Raw genomic sequence first — 20,196 nt, 5'->3', positions numbered from 1 at the left:
GAGCGGGCTCTGGAGATACTGGAGCGGGCTCTGGAGATACTGGAGCGGGCTCTGGAGATACTGGCCCGCAGGAGACTGGAGAGACTGGCTCGCAGGAGACTGGAGAGACTGGCTCGCAGGAGACTGGAGAGACTGGCTCGCAGGAGACTGAAGAGACTGGCTCGCAGGAGACTGGAGAGCGCTCGCCCTTCTTCCTCTTCCTCCTCTTAGGTTTACCGGACCCAGCGGAGATTTGTGGGCCCGGCAGGACACAGGGGAAACCTTCGCTGGAGGGGTATGCGGAGGAGGACGGAGGCTGACTGACTGGCCCGGCCAACCGTGTTTCTGGATGGCCTGGAGACAAACACACATCCTGAACCTGTTCCACGAAAAATTTGGACTCATTCAAAAAACAAAATTAAATTGATAGTTTCGCTTAAGGAGAGACGAAAATCAGGTTCGTTTAAACGGACAGTGTTGTCGTCCAGACCATCCAGAAACAGGGCGATCAAACGTGCTTCAGGCCAGTCAGACAAAAAGGCAAGTTCAGCGAACTCCTCCACATACCTCTCCAGCGAACGACCCACCTGTAAGAGTCCAATGAGCCGCTCACTAGCCGTCCAGGATGAGAGAGGCATGGGAGAAGTTGGAGCCCGGGAGAAGAAGGAAGCTTCCATCCTTCTTTTTTTTTTTCTGTGGAAAATCCGGTTGTTCTTTGGGTCCGTTCTTCTGTTACGTTTGCTGGTGTAGAGATGAGGCAGATACGGATTTCCACAATAATACACTTCTTTAATAAACACAGGGCAGGAACGCCAACATACACATTAAACAACATTCAGAACGGACAAGGAGTGAAGGGAGTGAGTGCATTATAAAGGGAGTGCAGATAGTAGAGTCCAGGTGCAGGTGATCCGTGATGATGAGGAACTGACGAGGGAAGTGAGTGCAGGTGTGGAGAACAGGAGGAACATGGGAATTGAAGTCCAGGGAAACAAGGGTTCTGTGACAGTTGTGTTCCTGGATTTAATTTTTTAGGCATTTCAAACGTTGTGCTCTGCTGTCGAGATGTTTGGTCTTTTGTTCTTCGTGCTGATGGCGCACACCGCTTATGGAGACGTGAGCTATTCTTTCCCGGAGGAGATGAAACGCGGATCTGTGATTGGAAATATAGCAAAGGATCTCGGGCTTGATGTGGACAAACTATCAAGTCGAGAGGCGCGAATTGATAAGGAAGGTACCAGAAAACGATACTGTGACATTAATCTGAATACTGGAGAACTGACCGTAGCGGAGAGAATCGACAGAGAGGAGATTTGTGGAAAGAAAGCTTCATGTGTTATTAAACAAGAGCTCGTGCTGGAAAATCCTTTAGAGCTTCATCGCTTCATTCTCAATATTGAGGACATAAATGATAATTCACCACAGTTCAAACAAAGTCTAATCAAATTCGAAATACAGGAATCGGCGGTCAAAGGATCTCGTTATTTATTAGATGAGGCCCACGATGCGGATATTGGAATTAATTCAGTGCAGAATTATGTGCTGCAGGACAATGAACACTTTCTTCTTAGTGTCCTAACGCGTGCAAATGGAAGAAAATATGGCGAGCTAGTTCTTAATAAAGAGTTGGATCGCGAGCAGGAGAAGGAAGTGACATTAATTCTCACTGCGGTAGACGGCGGGACTCCACCGAGATCAGGTACTGTAGCCATACACGTCACTGTGCTGGATGCTAATGATAATGCTCCAGTCTTTAGTCAGGCCGTCTATAAAGTCAGTCTGCCTGAAAATTCTCCTGTAGATACTGTAGTGCTGACAGTGAGCGCTACTGATGCTGACGAGGGACAAAATGGAGAAGTGACATATGAATTTGGTCATTTATCCGAACGCCTCATGGACATATTTTCTCTCGATTCGTTGTCTGGAGAGATTAAACTAACAGGACTCATTGATTATGAGGAGGAGAGTTTAATTGAACTGCCAATTCAAGCCAAAGACGGTCAAGGGTTAGCCAGTCATTGTACAGTATTAATAGATGTTATTGATGTCAATGATAATGCCCCTACAATAATGACTAAATCTGTTAAAATCTCCATTCCCGAGAACGCGTTCCCCGGTACAGAGGTTGGCATCATTAATGTTCAGGACAGAGACTCTGAGAATAACGGACAGGTGCGCTGCTCCATTCAGCAGAACGTCCCATTTAAACTCGTTCCTTCAATCAAAAATTACTATTCTCTGGTGACCACAGGTGAATTAGACCGCGAGCTGCTCTCTGATTATAATCTTACAATCACTGCTACTGATGAGGGCTCTCCGCCTTTATCTTCCACCAAGAATCTTCACTTGACTGTAGCTGACGTGAATGATAATCCACCTGTCTTTCAGGAGCACAATTACAGAGCTCATGTGCAAGAAAATAACAAACCGGGCTCCTCTATTTGTTCAGTATCAGCTACAGACCCGGACTGGAGACAGAATGGCACTGTAGTTTATTCTCTGTTGTCCTCTGATGTCAATGGCGCACCGGTGTCCTCCTTTCTATCCATTAACGGAGACACCGGGGTCATTCATGCCGTGAGGTCGTTTGATTACGAACAGCTGAAGAGTTTCAAAGTGCTCGTGTTAGCCAGAGACAACGGTTCTCCTCCTCTGAGCAGTAACGTGAGCGTGAGTGTCTTCATATCGGATGAGAATGACAACTCCCCTCAGATATTATACCCCTCTCCGGAGGGAAACTCCTTCATGACCGAGATGGTGCCCAAAGCTGCTCAGGCGGGCTCCCTGGTCTCCAAGGTGATCGCCGTGGACTCGGATTCTGGCCAGAACGCGTGGCTCTCGTATCACATTATTAAAGCCACTGATCCGGGACTTTTCACTATCGGTGTCCACAGCGGGGAAATCAGGACGCAGCGGGACATTTCTGAATCTGACAGCATGAAGCAGAACCTTATTGTGTCCGTGAGAGATAACGGACAGCCCTCTCTCTCAGCCACGTGCGCGTTGTATTTACTCATATCAGATAACTTGGCTGAAGTTCCAGAACTGAAAGACATGTCTCATGACGAGAGCAGCTCCAAACTGACCTTTTATTTGATCATCGCGCTGGTGTCCGTTTCCACTTTCTTCCTGACCTTCATCATCATCATCCTGGCCGTGAGGTTTTGTCGCAGGAGAAAGCCCAGACTGTTGTTTGATGGAGCTGTAGCCATTCCCAGCGCGTATCTCCCTCCAAATTACGCAGAGGTGGAGGGCGCGGGAACTCTCCGCAGCACTTACAATTATGACGCGTACCTGACCACGGGCTCGCGCACTAGTGACTTCAAGTTCGTCAGATCTTATAATGAGGGCACACTGACTGCTGACCTGACTCTGAAAAAGACTCAGTCTGCTGTGGATGATCTTGAAGGACTTGATGCCGAAATGAGCGACTCATTTCAGGTAGGACTGTTTATTTATTGAGTCATTTTAATGTCTGTACCTCCATATGAAGTTTCTCTTTGTATTTAAATGGGAGGGTGGTATTTAAAATGTTTTAGTTCAAAAGTGAAAGTCAAAGTGAAGTGAAGACAAAGTATGGTAACCCATACTCGAAATTTATCCTCTGAATTTCATCCATCCAAATTGAACACAGGCACACTGCAAACCACGGACACTCACGCCCGGAGCAGTAGGCAGCCATGTTTGGCTGTGACGCCCAGGGAGTGATTGGGGATTAAGAGTCTCAGAACCCGCAACCTTCGGGTTACCAGTCTAACTCTCTAACCGTTAGGCCCCCAAAGGATGAGATCTCAGAATCGAATTCCGGTCTTCCGTGTGACAGGCGGGGATACTGGCCCCTATACTGACGAGTTAGTTACAAAGAACATCCCTGTGAGTCATTTATTCGTATTCGTGCAGAAATTGGAGAATTTTACTGTGGGTAAAATTGGATTCTAAAACAGTGTAGTTTGAACAAAAATGAAAATATTTATCTTTTTGTCCATGATCTGTTTGGTCATTTTCGCATATCTCTCAGTTACTCTGCGTTCCCTGTAACTTTCTCTTTTCATTTAAGTGTTTATAGACTTGCAGACTTGCATTGCACTTTTTGGAGATCCAAGAAATGTGGATTATTGACTCCCTCTCGTCTCTCTCTTTGTTTGTTGTCTGTTATATATATATATATATATATATATATATATATATATATATATATATATATATATATATATATATAAATGGCTTTAAAATCTTATTTAAACATTGCTATTTTTATTTATTTATTTATTTATTTATTTATTAATTAATTATTATTATTATTATTAGTAGTAGTAGTAGTAGTAGTATTATTATTATTTTACGCCAGTACATTCGTAATGGAAATTTAGTAAGAATTGCTTTTCTTTTTAATTCGCTCTCCATGGTGCTGTACAGGCAGTGTTTGTTGCTCTCGAGGTTTTGCTCTCATATGATGTGTGTCTGTATACAGTCACAAATTTTTAAACACATGCTATAGAAAACTGACCATGTGTTTTTTTTTTTTCTTTCTTTTTTTCATATTGTTAGATGTAACTCTTATGGTGGACGTTGAATGGTCTAAGTTTAGCCATTTACTGTCAGATCTCTGAGAGGTTATGCAGTTTCATCGGTGATCTTTTAGTGTGGCTGTTCACCAGGACAAACGTTGACATTAACATTGGTTAACTCCACCCTGTTAATGATGTCTTATTCAGGACTCACATCTCAGCTCGATCTACAACCGTCTGTGAGCGGTGCTCTCATCTATTGTATATTCATCATTCAGTCATTTAAAATTCAATTAAAATGCCTGAATCTTGTGCATGATTAAATTTGTATTCTTGTGATCATGAAGGAATTGTCTTATTTAAAACTATTTTAGCCTATATTTTATGCGAAATGTGTATTTTTATTTGTATTGTCTATTTTGAAAGATCATGTGGGTCATTCAAGTGCTTTATATTACACCCATGAACAGATCTGATATTCAATTTTAGGTGCGAAAATTGGCTAAAACGGTATATTATTCTTTTCTATAAATGTTTGAGGAATTGCAGGTTTCATGAATAGCTGTGTTTGATTAGAGTAATTCATTATTTTAGTCATTTTCTAATATTTTGAATGCAAAGCTTAAAGTTATTCGTTGGTGATCTTTTGGGGAGAGAATCAAATCTGATTATGTTGTTTGAGAATTCTCTTAAGCTCATTCTAACATGTTATTTATCATTTGTCCTCTTGGACTCTGTCATTTTTAATTGAATCGCTGATAAATTGTTGCTATTTTAATTAGTCGTGCTTTTCTCTCATCGATGTGAACTGGCTTATGAAGTCAATTAAATTCCAATGTCAGCACTTTCAAATCTCTTTTAGTTTAATTGAAATGACAGAGCAGGTTTTTTGTTGTGTTGCTGTCAGTAGTGCTACACTGCCATTTACAGAGAACTACATTATTTGAGTACTATACATGTTGTGGTCGTATTCATCTCTTCAGTGAATGTTGGTGCTTGTTCTTGATTTGCAGAATAATTGTATGTATATACCCAGTCTGGTGTACATTCCAACACTTAATCCTATCAGAATGTCATGCAGTTTCTTATTTTAACTCACAGTGTCGCTGTTCACCTGCAAAACCGTGTGTGTGTTCAGTACACATCTCTCCACCCTGATTCTGATGTCATACAAAGGGCTTCAAGCTCGTATAGAAAATCGTCGACGCTGATCGAAGGACTGGATTTAAGACACTGGATTTATTTGCACTCTTAGGTTTCTTTTACATGCTACTTTGTTGTGTTTCTGGATTTAATTTCTGATCAAGTTCTGAAACATTATAAAGGTTCTGCTTTGCTGTCGAGATGTTTGGTCTTTTGTTCTTCGTGCTGATGGCGCACACCGCTTATGGAGACGTGAGCTATTCTTTCCCGGAGGAGATGAAACGCGGATCTGTGATTGGAAATATAGCAAAGGATCTCGGGCTCGATGTGAACAGACTGTCATCTCGTAAGGCTCGCATTGATACTGAAGGTAACAGAAAACGATACTGTGACATTAATCTGAATACTGGAGAACTGACCGTAGCGGAGAGAATCGACAGAGAGGGTCTTTGTGGAAAGAAAGCTTCATGTGTCATAAATCAGGAGCTTATTTTTGAAAGTCCTCTAGAACTGCATCGCTTCATTCTCAATATTGAAGACATAAATGATAATTCACCACAGTTCACAGAGAGTGTTATTGAATTTGAAATACAGGAATCAGCGGTCAAAGGATCTCGTTATTTATTAGATGAGGCCCACGATGCGGATATTGGTGTGAATTCAGTGCAGTCATATACACTTCAAAACAATAAACACTTTCTTCTTAATGTACTTACCAGGTCAAATGGAAGAAAATATGGCGAGCTAGTTCTTAATAAAGAGTTGGATCGTGAGCAGCAGAAAGAGGTGACATTAATTCTCACTGCGGTAGACGGCGGGACTCCACCGAGATCAGGTACTGTAGCCATACACGTCACTGTGCTTGATGCTAATGATAATGCTCCAGTCTTTAGTCAGGCCGTCTATAAAGTCAGTCTGCCTGAAAATTCTCCTCTAGATACTGTAGTGGTGACAGTGAGCGCTACTGATGCTGACGAGGGACAAAATGGAGAAGTGACCTATGCGTTTAGTCATTTTTCAGAAATTACCCGGCAATTATTTTTCCTTGATGCAATTTCTGGAGAGATTAAACTAAAGGGACTCATGGATTTCGAGGAGGAGAGTTCAATCGAACTGCCAATTCAAGCTAAAGATGGTCAAGGGTTAGCCAGTCATTGTACAGTTATAATAGATATTATTGATGTCAATGACAACGCTCCTATAATAGTAATTAATTCTCTTAATAGTCCCGTTCCTGAGAACGCGTTCCCCGGTACAGAGGTTGGCATCATTAATGTTCAGGACAGAGACTCTGAGAATAACGGACAGGTGCGCTGCTCCATTCAGCAGAACGTCCCATTTAAACTCGTTCCTTCAATCAAAAATTACTATTCTCTGGTGACCACAGGTGAATTAGACCGCGAGCTGCTCTCTGATTATAATCTTACAATCACTGCTACTGATGAGGGCTCTCCGCCTTTATCTTCCACTAAGAATCTTCACTTGACTGTAGCTGACGTGAATGATAATCCACCTGTATTTCAGGAGCACAATTACAGAGCTCATGTGCAAGAAAATAACAAACCGGGCTCCTCTATTTGTTCAGTATCAGCTACAGACCCGGACTGGAGACAGAATGGCACTGTAGTTTATTCTCTGTTGTCCTCTGATGTCAATGGCGCACCGGTGTCCTCCTTTCTATCAATTAACGGAGACACCGGGGTCATTCATGCCGTGAGGTCGTTTGATTACGAACAGCTGAAGAGTTTCAAAGTGCTCGTGTTAGCCAGAGACAACGGTTCTCCTCCTCTGAGCAGTAACGTGAGCGTGAGTGTCTTCATATCGGATGAGAATGACAACTCCCCTCAGATATTATACCCCTCTCCGGAGGGAAACTCCTTCATGACCGAGATGGTGCCCAAAGCTGCTCAGGCGGGCTCCCTGGTCTCCAAGGTGATCGCCGTGGACGCGGATTCTGGCCAGAACGCGTGGCTCTCGTATCACATTATTAAAGCGACTGATCCGGGACTTTTCACTATCGGTGTCCACAGCGGGGAAATCAGGACGCAGCGGGACATTTCTGAATCTGACAGCATGAAACAGAACCTTATTGTGTCCGTGAGAGATAACGGACAGCCCTCTCTCTCAGCCACGTGCGCGTTGTATTTACTCATATCAGATAACTTGGCTGAAGTTCCAGAACTGAAAGACATGTCTCATGACGAGAGCAGCTCCAAACTGACGTTTTATTTGATCATCGCGCTGGTGTCCGTTTCCACTTTCTTCCTGACCTTCATCATCATCATCCTGGCCGTGAGGTTTTGTCGCAGGAGAAAGCCCAGACTGTTGTTTGATGGAGCTGTAGCCATTCCCAGCGCGTATCTCCCTCCAAATTACGCAGAGGTGGAGGGCGCGGGAACTCTCCGCAGCACTTACAATTATGACGCGTACCTGACCACGGGCTCGCGCACTAGTGACTTCAAGTTCGTCAGATCTTATAATGAGGGCACACTGACTGCTGACCTGACTCTGAAAAAGACTCAGTCTGCTGTGGATGATCTTGAAGGACTTGATGCAGAAATGAGCGACTCGTTTCAGGTAGGACTAAGTCTTTCTTTAAAAGAATAATTTGGTGTATTAAAATTGTGAAAAGGTGTGTTTTTCCCCACTTGACTGCTTTCATTGGCAACGCTTTCTTATAAATGTCATATGAATGTGTTATAGATTGTATGATTCATTACCAAACAGCTGTTAAGACAGCAAAAGTAAAATCTTTTTCGGATCTTAAAGCTAAAAACGCTCACAGTCCAAAAATATTATTTAATACCATAAATAGTGTGCTAAATCCGATGTCTAATCTATATCCTGATCCGTCACTTACTGCTTGTGAAAATTTCCTCAAGTTTTTTTATGGACAAAATTGAAGATATAAGATCATGCATTTTCCCCTCTTCTTCTTTGGACTTCCATCATTCCACATCAGTAGTAACATATCTGAATTTACTCCAGTGTCTCAGTTACCTGGTACAAATTCTTCAACCAATGAAGCCCACCTTTTGTTCATTGGATGTTGTACATCCTCACCTTGTAATATCTACACTTCTCTATTAGTCCTAGTTTATTGTCAATAATTAATAGTAGTTTAACCAATGCTATAGTGTCATCTTATTTTAAACATGCCATTGTGCAGCCGGTGCTCAAAAAACAAACAAACAAACAAAACAAAAGAAATCTCGATCCAACACTTATGAATAATTATCGGCCCATGTCTAAATTGTCGTTTGTATCAAAAGTTCTGGAGAAGGTTGTGTTTAATCAGCTTTCTTCATCATTACAGGAAAATACTATTTTTGATAAATATCAGTCTGGTTTCAGACCACAGCACAGAGTCTGCATTGCTTAAAGGTGCCCTAGATTATGTTTTTAAAAGATGTAATATAAGTCTAAGGTGTCCTCTGAATGTGTCTGTGAAGTTTCAGCTCAAAATACCCCATAGATTTTTTTTAATTAATTTTTTTAACTGCCTATTTTGGGGCATCATTATAAACACAGCGATTTTATGCTGCGGCCCCTTTAAATGCCGTGCTCTCCGCCCACAGAGCTCGCGCTTGCCTTAAACAGTGCCTTAACAAAGTTTACACAGCTAATATAACCCTCAAAATGGATCTTTACAAAGTGTTCGTCATGCATGCGGCATGCATGCGTCGGATTATGTGAGTATTGTATACTGTTATATTGTTTACTTCTGATTTTGAATGAGTTTGATAGTGCTCCGTGGCTAATGAGTAATGCTACACTGTTGGAGAGATTTATAAAGAATTAAGTTGTGTTTATGATTTATACAGACTGCAAGTGTTTAAAAATGAAAATAGCGACGGCTCTTGTCTCCGTGAATACAGTAATAACCGATGGTAACTTTAACCACATTTAACAGTACATTAGCAACATGCTAATGAAACATTTAGAAAGACAGTTTACAAATATCACTAAAAATATCATGTTATCATGGATCATGTCAGTTATTATTGCTCCATCTGCCATTTTCCGCTATTGTTCTTGCTTGCTTACCTAGTCTGATGATTTGGTTGTGCACATCCAGACGTTAATACTGGCTGCCTTTGTCTAATGCCTTTTATAATGTTGGAAACGTGGGCTGGCATATGCAAATATTGGGGGCGTACACCCCGACTGTTACGTAACAGTCGGTGTTATGTTGAGATTCGCCTGTTCTTCTGAGGTCTTTTAAACAAATGAGATTTATATAAGAAGGAGGAAACAATGGAGTTTGAGACTCACTGTATGTCATTTCCATGTACTGAACTCTTGTTATTTAACTATGCCAAGATAAATTTAATTTTTCATTCGAGGGCACCTTTAAAGTATTAAATGTCTTATTGCTGACTGACGATTCTGGTAATTTTGCTGTTATATTTTTGCTGGATCTCAGCACTGCATTTGACACCCTTGATCATGACATTCTCTTTTAAATCGTTTACAGCAAATTGGGATTCAGGGTCATGATTTAAATTGGTTTATCTCACATTTACAGGATCAAACATTTTCTGTAGAGACTGGCAATTATTCATCATCTCGTGCACCAGTTTTGTATGGGGTTCCACAGGTCTCAATTCTTGGTCCTGTTTTATTTTCTTTATACATGCCCCTTTGTATACTATTATAGGAAGTATAATGTCTCATACCACTGTTACACAGATGATACTCAGTGTTATGTTCCCTTACATCCAAAGGATGTTTCTAGTCTGCAGTGTTTGTTTGATTGTCTGAGAGATGTTAAACAATGCATGTCTGCCAACTTCCTTCAGTTTAATGAATCAAAGATGGAAGTCTTCATTTTTGGCCCCTCTGCTTCTACAGAGGCTGTTGCCAGTAAACTGGGAGCTCTGTCTGGTAATCTGAAATTTAGGTGTTACTTTTGATTCTGCTTTGACATTTTGGATAAACAGATCAATGCTGTGGGCAGAAGTTGTTTTTTTATCAGCTAAAGAATATAGCTAAAATGAAGTCATTCTTATCACCCAAAGATATGGAGTCTGTGATCCATGCTTTTATTTCATCCAGATTAGACTATTGTAAAGTATTGTACTAGGGTGTTTCACAGTCTCTATTGTCACGTCTTCAGCTTGTTCAAAATGCTGCCGTGAGATTGTTGACAAGGAAGAGGGAACGTATTTCACCAGTGCTGATCTCTCTCCACTGGCTCCCAGTTAAAAACATTATTGTTTGTTTAAAAGGGTTTGCATGGACTGGCTCCTCTATATATTTCTGATCTTCTTTCAATTCACCAAAATACATCCAGAGAATTTCGATCAACTAGTAGCTTACAGTTGACTGTTCCAAGGACAGTATTGGGGAAGTTACTTTTAAAAGTAATGCATAACAATATTGCGTTACTCCCTAAAATATTAACTAATTGTGTTAGTTACTTTTTATGAAAAGTAATGCGTTACATTACTTTTGCGTCACTGTTTCTCACCTGGGCTGGGCTTGCTTGTTTGTTTTTTTAATAACAACAAAAAAGTTATATTTTTGGCAAATGTAAAGGCCCTTTCACACCAACTGTGAAATGAATAAGCCTCAGGCTGAAGGAAATGCATATTTACACTTGTACAGTAGAGGGCACAGCTCAAAGAAACCTTTCAGCTGTGCTGCCATTCTGGATTAAAGAAGAATATGACACAGGAGAAGAAAGTTAAACACTCTTATTTCTCAATATACTCTCAAGAAATTTTTGCTTGCTAGTATGGTTGAATTAGATAATTGAAGGTCCGCAGCAAAGACATTGGTTAATAAAGTGGATTAAATACATAAAGTATATTTGTGTAATTTAATATTGTTAATTATTGCAGGTTTGTGTAAAATTCTGAGATTGCATTTCACTATTTTTATTCATTTTGAGGAAAACTGAACGTTTTCATGCAAGTGAGATGAGTAAATGCAACTTCCCATTTAGTCTAGAACTACAATAACCATCATGTTCACATGGCGCACACAACACCTCTGCACTTTACCTCTCTCAACATGAACAGGAATAAATGTGAAAAATGTAAGAGCTTATTTATTTTTGGCACTAGCTGCTATTTTGGGTTCAAAGCAGTAAAAAGGTGTTAGTAATCTTTTACTATGTTACAAGGACATGTTGAATTTGTGATAAATATATTAAACAGCTTTTCGTTTCTCTTCGTGTCTTTTAATATAGCGAGGAAGGGAATTAATCTCGTATGTTATTTTCACGAATATTCCGTTAAGTGAAGTATTTTAAACATGCTTTTGGTCTGATTGGAAATGGCATAGGTCAGGTTTTCCCTGTCGCTGTCCGTGGTGCTGCACTGGCATTTACTCTTAGTGTTTGATTATATTGCTCTTACATATTTGTAACTCTCAATCTCTGGATAGCTTTTATTATTATTATTATTATTATTATTATTATTATTATATAACACACTATGATTATATTTATCTCTCCCACATCAGAAAATGTTTTTTTTTTTTTTTGCTAAACAATATAATAAAATGAGTTTATAATTGCTAATCAACACTATGCCCGATCTTTGTATGTTATAACACTTCATTCTGTGAGAGAAATTAATGTCATGCAGTTTCTAATTTTAACTCACGGTGTCGCTGTTCACCTGCAAAACCATGTGTGTGTTCAGTACACATCTCTCCACCCTGATTCTGATGTCATACAAAGGGCTTCAAGCTCGTCTCGTTATAGAAAATCGTCGACGCTGATCGAAGGACTATTTCAGACATTGGATTTATTTTTACACTTATGTTTCTTTTACATGCTACTTTGTTGTATTTCTGCATTTAATTTCTGATCAATTTCTGACGCATTTCAAACGCTCTTATTTGCTGTTGAGATGTTTGGTCTTTTGTTCTTCGTGCTGATGGCGCACAGCGCTTATGGAGACGTGAGCTATTCTTTCCCGGAGGAGATGAAACGCCGATCTGTGATTGGAAATATAGCAAAGGATCTCGGGCTCGATGTGAACAGACTGTCATCTCGTAAGGCTCGTATTGATACTGAAGGTAACAGAAAACGATACTGTGACATTAATCTGAATACTGGAGAACTGACCGTAGCGGAGAGAATCGACAGAGAGGAGATTTGTGGAAAGAAAGCTTCATGTGTCATAAATCAGGAATTTGTTCTTGAAGGTCCTCTCGAACTGCATCGCTTCATTCTCAACATTGAAGACATAAATGATAATTCACCACAGTTCACAGAGAGTGTTATTGAATTCGAAATACGGGAATCAGCGGTCAAAGGATCTCGTTATTTATTAGATGAGGCCCACGATGCGGATATTGGTATGAATTCAGTGCAGTCATATACACTTCAAAACAATGAACACTTTCTTCTTAATGTACTTACCAGGTCAAATGGAAGAAAATATGGCGAGCTAGTTCTTAATAAAGAGTTGGATCGTGAGCAGCAGAAAGCGGTGACATTAATTCTTACTGCGGTAGACGGCGGGACTCCACCGAGATCAGGTACTGTAGCCATACACGTCACTGTGCTGGATGCTAATGATAATGCTCCAGTCTTTAGTCAGGCCGTCTATAAAGTCAGTCTGCCTGAAAATTCTCCTCTAGATACTGTAGTGGTGACAGTGAGCGCTACTGATGCTGACGAGGGACAAAATGGAGAAGTGACATATGCATTTAGTCATTTATCCGAGATGACCCGGCAATTATTTTTTCTTGATGCAATTTCTGGAGAGATTAAACTAAAGGGACTCATGGATTACGAGGAGGAGAGTTCAATCGAACTGCCGATTCAAGCTAAAGATGGTCAAGGGTTAGCCAGTCATTGTACAGTAATAATAGATATTATTGATGTCAATGATAACGCCCCTATAATAGTAATTAATTCTCTTAACAGTCCCGTTCCCGAGAACGCGTTCCCCGGTACAGAGGTTGGCATCATTAATGTTCAGGACAGAGACTCTGAGAATAACGGACAGGTGCGCTGCTCCATTCAGCAGAACGTCCCGTTTAAACTCGTTCCTTCGATCAAAAATTACTATTCTCTGGTGACCACAGGTGAATTAGACCGCGAGCTGCTCTCTGACTATAATCTTACAATCACTGCTACTGATGAGGGCTCTCCGCCTTTATCTTCCACTAAGAATCTTCACTTGACTGTAGCTGACGTGAATGATAATCCACCTGTATTTCAGGAGCACAGTTACAGAGCTCATGTGCAAGAAAATAACAAACCGGGCTCCTCTATTTGTTCAGTATCAGCTACAGACCCGGACTGGAGACAGAATGGCACTGTAGTTTATTCTCTGTTGTCCTCTGATGTCAATGGCGCACCGGTGTCCTCCTTTCTATCCATTAACGGAGACACCGGGGTCATTCATGCCGTGAGATCGTTTGATTACGAGCAGCTGAAGAGTTTCAAAGTGCTCGTGTTAGCCAGAGACAACGGTTCTCCTCCTCTGAGCAGTAACGTGAGCGTGAGTGTCTTCATATCGGATGAGAATGACAACTCCCCTCAGATATTATACCCCTCTCCGGAGGGAAACTCCTTCATGACCGAGATGGTGCCCAAAGCTGCTCAGGCGGGCTCCCTGGTCTCCAAGGTGATCGCCGTGGACGCGGATTCTGGCCAGAACGCGTGGCTCTCGTATCACATTATTAAAGCGACTGATCCGGGACTTTTCACTATCGGTGTCCACAGCGGGGAGATCAGGACGCAGCGGGACATTTCTGAATCTGACAGCATGAAACAGAACCTTATTGTGTCCGTGAGAGATAACGGACAGCCCTCTCTCTCAGCCACGTGCGCGTTGTATTTACTCATATCAGATAACTTGGCTGAAGTTCCAGAACTGAAAGACATGTCTCATGACGAGAGCAGCTCCAAACTGACGTTTTATCTGATCATTGCGCTGGTGTCCGTTTCCACTTTCTTCCTGACCTTCATCATCATCATCCTGGCCGTGAGGTTTTGTCGCAGGAGAAAGCCCAGACTGTTGTTTGATGGAGCTGTAGCCATTCCCAGCGCGTATCTCCCTCCAAATTACGCAGAGGTGGAGGGCGCGGGAACTCTCCGCAGCACTTACAATTATGACGCGTACCTGACCACGGGCTCGCGCACTAGTGACTTCAAGTTCGTCAGATCTTATAATGAGGGCACACTGACTGCTGACCTGACTCTGAAAAAGACTCAGTCTGCTGTGGATGATCTTGAAGGGCTTGATGCAGAAATGAGCGACTCTTTTCAGGTAGGACTAAGACTTTTATTTATGTTTTTTATTTGTGCTCTATGCTGACTTTTCTTTGGCTAAAGGCTCTGTTTTTGAAACATATTGCTTTGCTCATTCACGTAATATTTGTAGTGAGTTAGTTTGAAATTAGCTATTTCAATAATAATTTATTTTTAAATTTCAGCTTATGGTTCTGTTTGCGCAAGTATTCAATATCTCCTGCTATAGACCCACACCGTGTACACGCAGATCAATACCTTTTCTTTTTTCTTTTTTTTTTTTTGTTGCTGTTGTAAATAAGAGACAAATTGTGCGAGACTACTTATTATTAGACACATTCTTCCTTAAATAATTGGTTTTAAACGGGATTTCATAAATGTTAATTATCAACTGAGATTATTTAAGTGTCTCAAAATAGACTCGTGATGTGTCGATGCAATTAGATATATATTTTTTCTTTCTTTCCCCCCCCCTTCCTTTCGTGTTGTCTGTTATGTGAATTGCGTTTAAAAAGATTGATGTTGTTTTTTTTTTCACTCGTTCCACTCAGGTAGTAAGTTATAGTATAAAGGGAATATTTCTATTCGCTGTCCATGGTGCTGTACACGCAGTGTCTGTCTCCGGTGAAGTTGTTCCCTTTCTACTGAGTCTGACGGAATACAGTCGTATAAATCCTATGAGAATGTTTGGTTGTACAGGGCATTTAATATTGTGAAGTCATTTCAAATGCATCAAAAGTGTTAGATCCTTGCCATTTATTGTCAAGGATTTTAAAGTTTCATAATTGAACTCTGTATTGCAGCTCACAAGTGAAACCGTTGGCCTTTACATTGTTTCTCTCCACTCTGTTCATGATGTCAAATCACAGTTCGCTGTAGACAACAGATGATGTTGAGCGGTTTCCTCACCTTTTGTTTTATTATATTGACCATGAATTAGATTCAGTCATTTGCGTCGTCTTGAATGTGTGTTCTTTATAAATTGGTCAAATTTATGCTCTTGAAGGACATTATGGGGACGTGAGTGATTCAATCAGGACTAACGAATACCTTCTTTATAAATAGTTACGGACTGGGTTTACAGATTAGATGTGTGTATGTAATTTAATTGACTGCTTTCATTGACAACAGACTCTTTAAAATAGCTAGATCATATGGCTCATTCAAGTGCTTTTAGACACAAGAACATTTGTGGGGTTCAGTTTAAAGTCTAAAATATAGTTAAACTAGTCTCTTTTTTGTTTGTTTGTTTTTAAATTTTTCCTGCTGATGTATGATCAATTCTAAGTCATATATCATGTTTTTAATTCTTTTTATGTCACTTTAGCCATTTGTTTTAATTAAAAAAGTTTACAGTTATCCTGTTTGTTGGTGGCATTTTAACTGAATGTGAAAACTGACTCTTTCTGTTGACTAATATTTTTGTCAAGCTCATTGTATCGTTTTGTCTAAAATCCCTTTGTGTGCTATATGGATGCAGCGGATGTTTGTAATCGAATCTATTATAAAATGTTGCTGTTTGCGTTTTTGTTTGTTTTGTTTTTGTTGTTTTTTTTTCTCATCGAATTCTCCTTTAGGCTATGTGAAATTTGTTTTTTAAAGGAAATTGAATTCCAATCTCAGCGATTTTTAAATGCCAATTATGATGGAATTTAAGAAACAGAGCAGGTTTTACTGTTGCTGTCAATGGTGCTGCATCGGCATTTAGTCTTGATTTTGGGGGGTGGGGTTTGATCCTCTCAGCACATAATCCTGTCAGAGATATGAATATCATGCAGTTTCTTGTTTTAACTCACAGTGTCGCTGTTCACCTGCGAAACCATGTGTGTGTTCAGTACACATCTCTCCACCCTGATTCTGATGTCATACACAGGGGTTTGAGCTCGCGTCATTATAGAAAATCGTCGACGGAGACTGCCTCATATACTGTACTTCTGTCTACATTTCTAAATTTAGATTTACATTTATGTTTTCTTTTTACATTTACATTGTTGTGTTCGTGGATTTAATTTCTTAGGCTTTTCAAGCATTCTGCTCTGCTGTTGAGATGTTTGGTCTTTTGTTCTTCGTGCTGATGGCGCACACCGCTTATGGAGACGTGAGCTATTCTTTCCCGGAGGAGATGAAACGCGGATCTGTGATTGGAAATATAGCAAAGGATCTCGGGCTCGATGTGGACAAACTAGAAAGTCGAGAGGCGCGAATTGATAAGGAAGGTAACAGAAAACGATACTGTGACATTAATCTGAATACTGGAGAACTGACCGTAGCGGAGAGAATCGACAGAGAGGAGATTTGTGGAAAGAAAGCTTCATGTGTTATTAAACAGGAGCTTGTGCTGGAAAATCCTTTAGAACTGCATCACTTCATTCTCAGTATTGAGGACATAAATGATAATTCACCACAATTCAAACAAAGTCTAATCAAATTCGAAATACGGGAATCAGCAGATAAAGGATCTCGTTATTTATTAGATGAGGCCCACGATGCGGATATTGGAATGAATTCAGTGCAGAATTATGTGCTGCAGGACAATGAACACTTTCTTCTTAGTGTCCTAACGCGTGCAAATGGAAGAAAATATGGCGAGCTAGTGCTGAATAAAGAGTTGGATCGTGAGCAGCAGAAAGAGGTGACATTAATTCTCACTGCGGTAGACGGCGGGACTCCACCGAGATCAGGTACTGTAGCCATACACGTCACTGTGCTGGATGCTAATGATAATGCTCCAGTCTTTAGTCAGGCCGTCTATAAAGTCAGTCTGCCTGAAAATTCTCCTGTAGATACTGTAGTGGTGACAGTGAGCGCTACTGATGCTGACGAGGGACAAAATGGAGAAGTGACTTATGAATTTGGTCATTTATCGGAACGCCTCATGGACATATTTTCTCTCGATTCGTTGTCTGGAGCGATTAAACTAACAGGACTCATTGATTATGAGGAGGAGAGTTTAATTGAACTGCCAATTCAAGCTAAAGACGGTCAAGGATTAGCCAGTCATTGTACAGTAATAATAGATGTTATTGATGTCAATGATAATGCCCCTACAATAATGACTAAATCTGTTAAAATCTCCATTCCTGAGAACGCGTTACCCGGTACAGAGGTTGGCATCATTAATGTTCAGGACAGAGACTCTGAGAATAACGGACAGGTGCGCTGCTCCATTCAGCAGAACGTCCCATTTAAACTCGTTCCTTCAATCAAAAATTACTATTCTCTGGTGACCACAGGTGAATTAGACCGCGAGCTGCTCTCTGATTATAATCTTACAATCACTGCTACTGATGAGGGCTCTCCGCCTTTATCTTCCACTAAGAATCTTCACTTGACTGTAGCTGACGTGAATGATAATCCACCTGTATTTCAGGAGCACAATTACAGAGCTCATGTGCAAGAAAATAACAAACCGGGCTCCTCTATTTGTTCAGTATCAGCTACAGACCCGGACTGGAGACAGAATGGCACTGTAGTTTATTCTCTGTTGTCCTCTGATGTCAATGGCGCACCGGTGTCCTCCTTTCTATCCATTAACGGAGACACCGGGGTCATTCATGCCGTGTGGTCGTTTGATTACGAACAGCTGAAGAGTTTCAAAGTGCTCGTGTTAGCCAGAGACAACGGTTCTCCTCCTCTGAGCAGTAACGTGAGCGTGAGTGTCTTCATATCGGATGAGAATGACAACTCCCCTCAGATATTATACCCCTCTCCGGAGGGAAACTCCTTCATGACCGAGATGGTGCCCAAAGCTGCTCAGGCGGGCTCCCTGGTCTCCAAGGTGATCGCCGTGGACGCGGATTCTGGCCAGAACGCGTGGCTCTCGTATCACATTATTAAAGCGACTGATCCGGGACTTTTCACTATCGGTGTCCACAGCGGGGAGATCAGGACGCAGCGGGACATTTCTGAATCTGACAGCATGAAACAGAACCTTATTGTGTCCGTGAGAGATAACGGACAGCCCTCTCTCTCAGCCACGTGCGCGTTGTATTTACTCATATCAGATAACTTGGCTGAAGTTCCAGAACTGAAAGACATGTCTCATGACGAGAGCAGCTCCAAACTGACGTTTTATTTGATCATTGCGCTGGTGTCCGTTTCCACTTTCTTCCTGACCTTCATCATCATCATCCTGGCTGTGAGGTTTTGTCGCAGGAGAAAGCCCAGACTGTTGTTTGATGGAGCTGTAGCCATTCCCAGCGCGTATCTCCCTCCAAATTACGCAGAGGTGGATGGCGCGGGAACTCTCCGCAGCACTTACAATTATGACGCGTACCTGACCACGGGCTCGCGCACTAGTGACTTCAAGTTCGTCAGATCTTATAATGAGGGCACACTGACTGCTGACCTGACTCTGAAAAAGACTCAGTCTGCTGTGGATGATCTTGAAGGACTCGATGCAGAAATGAACGATTCGTTTCAGGTAGGACTAACAAAGGATTTTTATTATTATTTAATATTTATTTCTGTTCTGAATTGACTGCTTTCATTGGCATAGACTTTAAAATTTTATAGGGTCAGTTTGAAGTCTGAAAAGTAACTATATCAAGTAGTGTTTTTTCGAAAAATCGAGATTAAGTGGCTCAAAGTCATATAATGTGACCCCATGCGGTGTGAATAGTTGTTGATTTTCTCTATTTTTATTTATTTTTTGTCTTCATCTCCTGTTTAAAAAATATATCGGATAGTAAGTTTAGGTAAAATGGCATATTTCTATTTGCTGTCCATGTGCTGTACAGACAGTATCTGTTTCTGGTGTGGTTTTTCCTGTGTCTGTTTACACTCGTGTCTTTATTTATATATGTGTAGGTTTAATATATGCTCTTTAAAATCGAGCTTGTTCTCTTTTAAATTCTACGAGAATGTTTGTTTGATCCAGGCCTTTGATATTGTAAAGACATTTCATGTGTTGTATCCGCGTTTTGGCATTTATTGTCAGAGTTATTAGAGTTTCCTAATTGAACTCTGTGTTGCTGTTTACCAGTGCCACCGCTGACATTGTTTCTCCACTCTGTTCATATGATGTCATATACCTGACGTCACAGTTCGCTGTAGACTACAGATGATGTTGAGCGGTTTCTTCACCTTTTTGTGTTTTTATATTCACCTTGATTCAGTCATATGCGTTGTCTTGTACAAGTATATTCTTTATAGATTGGTCAAATTTGTGATCTGGAAGGACATCATGCGCACACAATAATTCTTTCTTTAGAAAAAAATGCAAATGGACTGAGTTTACAGATTAGATGTGTATATGTAATTTAATTGACTGCTTTCATCGACCACATGCTCTTTAAAATAGCAAGATCATGTGGCTCATTCAAGTGCTTTTAGACACATTAACAT

The 20,196-nt window shown here is 40.8% G+C and overlaps 2 protein-coding genes across 4 annotated transcripts in view; both read left to right on the top strand.

Moving 5' to 3' along the window:
- Positions 1-1,011: 1,011 nt before the first annotated feature.
- The window catches only part of LOC125275563 (protocadherin gamma-A11-like), a 205,955-nt gene continuing 186,770 nt past the window's right edge, over positions 1,012-20,196 (top strand). Inside the window, exon 1 of one of the 3 annotated variants that reach the window (XM_048202674.1) lies at positions 1,012-3,420. In XM_048202674.1, coding sequence (XP_048058631.1) covers positions 1,045-3,420 — 2,376 coding nt within the window. In that variant the 5' untranslated portion in view covers positions 1,012-1,044. Of the gene's footprint in view, positions 3,421-12,313; positions 14,870-16,751; positions 19,274-20,196 lie in introns of those variants that run through there. The other 2 variants (XM_048202668.1, XM_048202667.1) reach the window with 2 other exon arrangements.
- LOC125275588 (protocadherin beta-15-like) lies at positions 4,542-9,104 on the top strand. Its single transcript, XM_048202696.1, has one exon. It carries the CDS (start codon positions 5,832-5,834, stop codon positions 8,235-8,237), a length of 2,406 nt encoding a protein of 801 aa, XP_048058653.1. The 5' UTR covers positions 4,542-5,831; the 3' UTR covers positions 8,238-9,104.

The sequence above is a fragment of the Megalobrama amblycephala genome, linkage group LG9 (genome assembly GCF_018812025.1).
Source record: "Megalobrama amblycephala isolate DHTTF-2021 linkage group LG9, ASM1881202v1, whole genome shotgun sequence".
Taxonomy (NCBI): domain Eukaryota; kingdom Metazoa; phylum Chordata; class Actinopteri; order Cypriniformes; family Xenocyprididae; genus Megalobrama; species Megalobrama amblycephala.
Note: the sequence above shows the minus strand (reverse complement) of the source record. Positions and strands in the feature narration are given on the sequence as shown.

What these genes read in the sequence shown, in the direction of transcription:
- LOC125275588 (XM_048202696.1), top strand. Translation starts at nt 5,832, where the DNA reads ATGTTTGGTCTTTTGTTCTTCGTGCTGATGGCGCACACCGCTTATGGA.